The following is a 5451-nucleotide window of genomic DNA, read 5'->3' on the forward strand; positions in this document are numbered from 1 at the left end:
TTCATTTGCTGCCCATCTAAGACATCTCCTTTTTCACAGATGTGTCTTTCTCTATGAGACTGCACAGATTGCGAATAATGCACAGCCAAGAGGGAATGTCTATTCCTTTGATTCTGTCCTTGTCACAAAGGCATCTGGAAATAAGAAACCTGGAAGCAAAAAATCAACGTAGCCATGCATGTTCATCTTCACCCCCTTGTTTCCTTCTTTCAGCTACCTTCTGGGCGAGGAACTCTTGCTGGTTATAGAGTACATGGATGGAGGTGTCCTGAGCGACATCGTCAGCCAGACCTGCCTGTCTGAAGATGAGATGGCAGCCATCAGTCGGGAGGTCAGCAATCCCAGCTGTGTTTCCAAGGCCTTGGGCAGGATTGTCTGGGAAACAGGGGCTCAGAACAGGAGAGGTTTCCTGTGCCGAGCTTTGTTTCTGTGTTGCTGGTATGCTATGGGCAAGTAAAAGCATCTCAAGTGAAAGGCCTGCCAGTGCCCCTGCACTCCCTGTACTCAGTGCCAGTACTCTTATCTCCTGCTGTTGTATTCTCGCTCTGTCTCTTGTATTTGTAGTTGCTGTTCTCCACCTTGCCTCTCTAAATGTTTGCCTGGAGTCTGTCTTCACTGCATTCCTTGCCTGTAAAAGCAAAGGTGCTGGTGGCAGGATTTGAAACAAACAGCAAAGAAAGAAGAGAGAGACTCGTTTCTCTCAATGCTCAGCTAAAAAGGATAGGAGTGCAGCCAGAATGCTCTTTGCTTCTGAGCACATGCGCTGCAGCAGGAGTCATCCTGGCTGGTTGGCAGGGGACAGCCTACAACAGCAGGTGCTGTTGCTCTTTCAAAAGCTGACGTGCCTTTCCTCAGAAAGGTCCTGCTCTGCAAGTGTTGGAGCAGCAAGCTCTTCCTCTCAGTGGCCATGACTGTTCTGCCATTACTCCCCATTCCCCTGGAGAGGGAATCTTTTAGATTCTTTGTTTCCTTTCTTGTGTGATGAAATCACATCACTCATTTTTGCCCTTCTGTTTCTTCTGTTTCTGTTTTCTCGCTCAGTGCCTGCAAGGACTGGATTTTCTTCATGCAAACAATGTGATCCATCGAGACGTGAAGAGTGACAACATCCTTCTCAGAACGGACGGTTCTGTCAAACTGGGTCAGTATATTCTTGGTCAGGTGCAGCTTTCCAGGGATGTGGGTGTGGGGCTTCTTGGCGTGACTGCCAGCTCCCCAAAAATGGTGCTGGTGGCAGTGCAGGGACCCCTGCTGCAAGCTGAGGGCACAGTTGCAACGTGCACAGAGGTAGAAGGAGCCACAAGCAGTCAAGAGTGGCCTTGCTCTGTGTGGGTCCCTTCCAGAGGGAGGGAGTTACAAGTCTAAAGTTTCCAAAGAACAAAAGCCACTGCTAGAGGCAGTGTAAAACATGGGGGGATTTTTAAAGTCGCCAATGCCAGGAGATTCAACAGAGCAATTTCAAACTTCTACTGGGGAATTATTTTTCTTGCTTTGCTAATTGCACAGAATTCAAATAAAACCAGTATTTTGTTTTCTCCTCAGCTGATTTTGGCCTCGCTACTCAGCTCACCCCTGAGCAGAGCAGACGGTGCTCGGTAACCGGGACTCCTTGGTGGATGGCGCCTGAAGTGGTGACAGGTCAACCATATGGCCCCAAAGTGGACATATGGTCTTTTGGAATTGTGGGAATTGAAATGATAGAACAAGAACCTCCTTACTTGGGCGAAAGTTCTGGCACGGTAAGGAGCAAATACTCACTGATCCCACTGTCTTTCTCACCTGTCCCATGTCCTGTGTGCCACTGGACAAAATCCCATTGCCATCTGCTGGAACTACTTCCACCAAGGTCCCCTCCTACAAATGTCCCTGCAACACATCAGCATCTGCTGTACTTTTGGTTGCATCAGTGGGGGAACTCAAGCCTTATCACATGCAAACAAACTCCAAACAAACTCCATTCTCACTCAACACTTTCCTTTGGGTTAAGTGGTTCCAGTTCTTTTGTCTGTGTAGATGGCCTTAATAACAGGGAAAAAGCATCTTAAAAGTGTTGTTATCTTTCCAGAAATGAAGGAAGGAAACCCAAACCCAACAAAGTTTCTAAAACTGTGGTCTTTAGAGAGGAACCTAACCCTGTGTGCAGTTTCTTCTCACTGGAAAACATGGGCATGAGGGTGTAATGCACAGAGTCTCTTCTGCTTCTTGTGCAGTGCTGCTGAAACACTCAGTGACCGTGTTTCTCTCCTAGCCCAAGCAACATTCTGCACGTCACCAAGGCAGAGCCTGGTGATGTGGAGAGCCTGCCAAAACCTCCTGTTTGTTTCCTGGCACTTTCTGGCATGGGCCTACCATTAATGCATTGACTTGAGCAGCCAAATGACTAGAGGGTGTCCATAGGGATGGAACCTCTCCTTCTTCTGACCTAGAAAATTTTTCTTTGGCTGCAAAAATGGGAAGCTGAAATTTTCAGACTGCTGAGAGACAGAGCTGCAAGTGGCTCCTGTGTGCCCAAGCAGGCATTTTCATCCCAATACATTTGTGCAGGCATCTTAATGTGTCTGTGTTGAAGAGGAGATTGTAAATGTTTGTTTCCCTACCTGGGTATTAACTGATGGATTTCCTTTCTTTTCTTCCAATTCCCATTGTTTTCAAGAACAGCACAAAAAGCTTGATGAGTTTTGTTCTAGGGCACGTGCGCTTAAAGGACCAACTAGCACTGCAGAGATGCCTTTCATGTACTAACCCTTGAAATTAGTTAGTATAGCAAAGTCGCTCTTCCAAAAACCATCTCAAGCTGGCATGAATCCTCAGAGAAGCAAATGTCCTTTTGCTGATGTAGTTCCCACTAACTAGGTCAGGCAATGAACTCAGCTGCCACGGCAAGATCTGCAGGATGGTAGAAAAGCTGTGGCTGCATCGGGGTTTGGGTTTTTTTGGTTGGTAAAGGAAAGTCATCTCTGGGTCTGTGCCAGGGCAGAAACTGCCACTGAAGAACAGAGGTTAAACAAAGGGATCTGGGAGAGCCTTAGAGATGTGAAAGCAGGAGGTGGAGCCTGGTGTCTCCTTTCTCTCCAGGCTACATACCTGATAGCCACAGTAGGGACTCCACAGCTGCGGCAGCCCAAGCTCCTCTCGGCTTTGCTGCGTGACTTCCTGAGCTGCTGCCTGCAGACAGACGAGGAGCAGCGCTGGTCTGCCAAGGAGCTCCTGCAGGTAAAATGTGAAGGGGCTGCCGGTGAAACAGGCTCTGAGGGATGGGCTCCTCCTCCACTCAAGCCCAAGATAGCAGATGAGCCCCCTTCCTCCTCACCTCCACTCTTGCTGCTCTTCAAATGAAAATGGTGAGGAATCCTAGACTGGGCTGGGCTGGCAGGGCCCTGTAAATGTCCTCTGGTGCAAGTGTCCTGCAATGAGCAGGGGCATCTTTAAAGAGATCGGGTTGCTCAGAGCCCGTTGCCACTGGAGCCGGAATGGTTGCAGGGATGGGGCACCTACAAGCTCTTGGGGCAAGCTGTGCCAGTGTGGCACCATGCTCTGAGTACACAAGTTCTTCCTTAGACCTACTCTGATAAGATGCCCTTAGTGTTTAAAAAGATTTGTCCATATCCTATTGTAACTGGCCCTGTTAAAAAAGATGTCCCGCACTTTCTTCAAAGCCACTGTGAAGTCTTGGAAAGTGGCAATAAAGTCTCCCTGGGGCCTGTCCTTCACAAAACTGAATAACTCCAGCTCCCTCTGCATTTCCTGTGAGGAGAGGTGCTCTGTCCTCTGACTGTGTCTGTTGCCCTCTTTTGTGATTTGGTGGAGTATTCAGTTTTATCTAATGGCAAAAGAATTGAAGTAGAGCAATGCAGGGTACAGAGACATGAAATGGTGGTGGAGGAACCCAAGGAAGCCAGTCCCAGCCTAGGGGTCAGAGATTTTGCTGTGGGCAGGAGGGGCTGTGGGGGGCTCACTATGAGCCTCTGAGGGGCCCTGGTTGGTGCCCCCCAGCCCACCCTCAGAGGTTTCTGCCATGCAAACAGGGACAGCTGGGAGGGACTTGTCCCAGCCCCATCTGCTGCCTGGCACGCTCAAGCAGATGGGAACTGTGCCAGGGTTACTGCCAGGCTGTGTGGCAGAGAGGGAACTGCAGGGCCCAGTGCCACTGGGCTGGCCCTGCTGGGAAGGAAGGTGCCATCCAGCACACGAGGGGCAGGGCATGGAAAGGCAGACACTGCTTTCTGTCCCTGTGGCAATCAGCACAGTGCCTGTCTTTCAAAGGCAGGGCCCTATGTGAGTCATTGGAGTTTCCTGAAAGGAAGAAAACCCCGGGACAGAAAGCACCATTTCTAGAGCGCTGGCAGGGCAAAAATCCCAGCATGATGAAGACATCACAATAAACAGATGAATGGGGTTCTGGGCCAGGTTTGCCTGTGATGGCAAGGTCTTGCACATTGGGGATGACTGGGGAGCAGATGGTCCCATTGCTCCTCTTTCTGGGTCTTTCCAGGAACTTGATGTATCCTGATTGAGTCCCTGAAGCAATGAGCTTGGAAAGTAATGGTTCACTGTTCTTTGTTTTTTTTTTTTTTTTTTTTCCGGTGGACAGCATCCATTTGTAACCTCAGCCAAGCCACCATTCATCCTGGCACAAGTCATCAACTCAGTGAAGAAGACGAATAACCCTAACCCTAAACTCTAAACCTAAAACCTAACCCTAATCTTAAATGCTAACCCAAACCCTAACCCTATCCCTATCTCTATCCCTTACCCTTTCCCTTACCCTTTCCCTAACCCCAATCCTAAGCCTCAGCCAAAGCCTAAACCTAAACCCAAACCTGAACCTAAGTCTAAGCCTAAGCCTAAGCCTAAGCCTAACCCTAACCCTAACCCTAGGAGACGAGAACATAGCAATCATGTCAAGATGTTATCTCTGTTACCAATTTAGAGTAGGATTGTAGAGTAGGGTTGCTAAAGAGATTTGTAGCATAGAATTATAGATTAGAGTTGTAATTAATAAAGTTTCTGAAACATCAACTCACTTGGAAGATTCTCCTCCTTCTGACCCCTTCAGAAAATTCCACATTTTTTTCTGAATAACCAATTGTTTTTTATTGGTACTAAGTCACACATATAGCTTTTTTTGTATGGTTTCATAAGTGAGGAGGGCTCTTCTTCATTCATCCTCTCCAGACCGCACTGCCTTTGGAATATAACCCACTAGCTGGTGATGGCACAGCTGTGGTATTTCTAGTTGAGGCAGAAAGGGCAATGGCATTTGAAGGCAAAACCAAAGGAAGAATGAGGCAGCCCAAACACCCTGTGCCGATGCAGGCCTTCAGCTGTGACTGGAGAGCAATGGGGTTCCTGCCACTTGGATTTGTATCCCTAAATGTAATAATCTCTTTGGCTGGAGGAGAGCCTTGCTCAAGTGAGAAAGCAGAAAGATCAGAGAGGGTGCTCGGGAAG

At 48.4% G+C, this 5451-nt stretch overlaps 1 protein-coding gene across 1 annotated transcript; it reads left to right on the top strand.

The window, feature by feature from the left end:
* The first annotated feature begins 951 nt into the window (after window positions 1–951).
* LOC134420494 (serine/threonine-protein kinase PAK 1-like) lies at window positions 952–4981 on the top strand. Its single transcript, XM_063160658.1, has 4 exons — window positions 952–1141; window positions 1543–1739; window positions 3076–3213; window positions 4592–4981. Exons 1-4 carry the CDS (start codon window positions 982–984, stop codon window positions 4682–4684), a joined length of 588 nt encoding a protein of 195 aa, XP_063016728.1. The 5' UTR covers window positions 952–981; the 3' UTR covers window positions 4685–4981.
* Window positions 4982–5451: the final 470 nt, after the last annotated feature.

This window comes from Melospiza melodia, chromosome 7 (assembly GCF_035770615.1).
Source record: "Melospiza melodia melodia isolate bMelMel2 chromosome 7, bMelMel2.pri, whole genome shotgun sequence".
Taxonomy (NCBI): Eukaryota; Metazoa; Chordata; class Aves; order Passeriformes; family Passerellidae; genus Melospiza; species Melospiza melodia.

Excerpts from the sequence above, each read along its gene's own strand:
- LOC134420494 (XM_063160658.1), top strand. The coding sequence starts at position 982 with ATGAAATCACATCACTCATTTTTGCCCTTCTGTTTCTTCTGTTTCTGT. Across the intron at positions 1,142-1,542 it reads GGACGGTTCTGTCAAACTGG|CTGATTTTGGCCTCGCTACT; the intron begins GTCAGTATATTC and ends TTTTCTCCTCAG. Across the intron at positions 1,740-3,075 it reads TGGGCGAAAGTTCTGGCACG|GCTACATACCTGATAGCCAC; the intron begins GTAAGGAGCAAA and ends CTTTCTCTCCAG.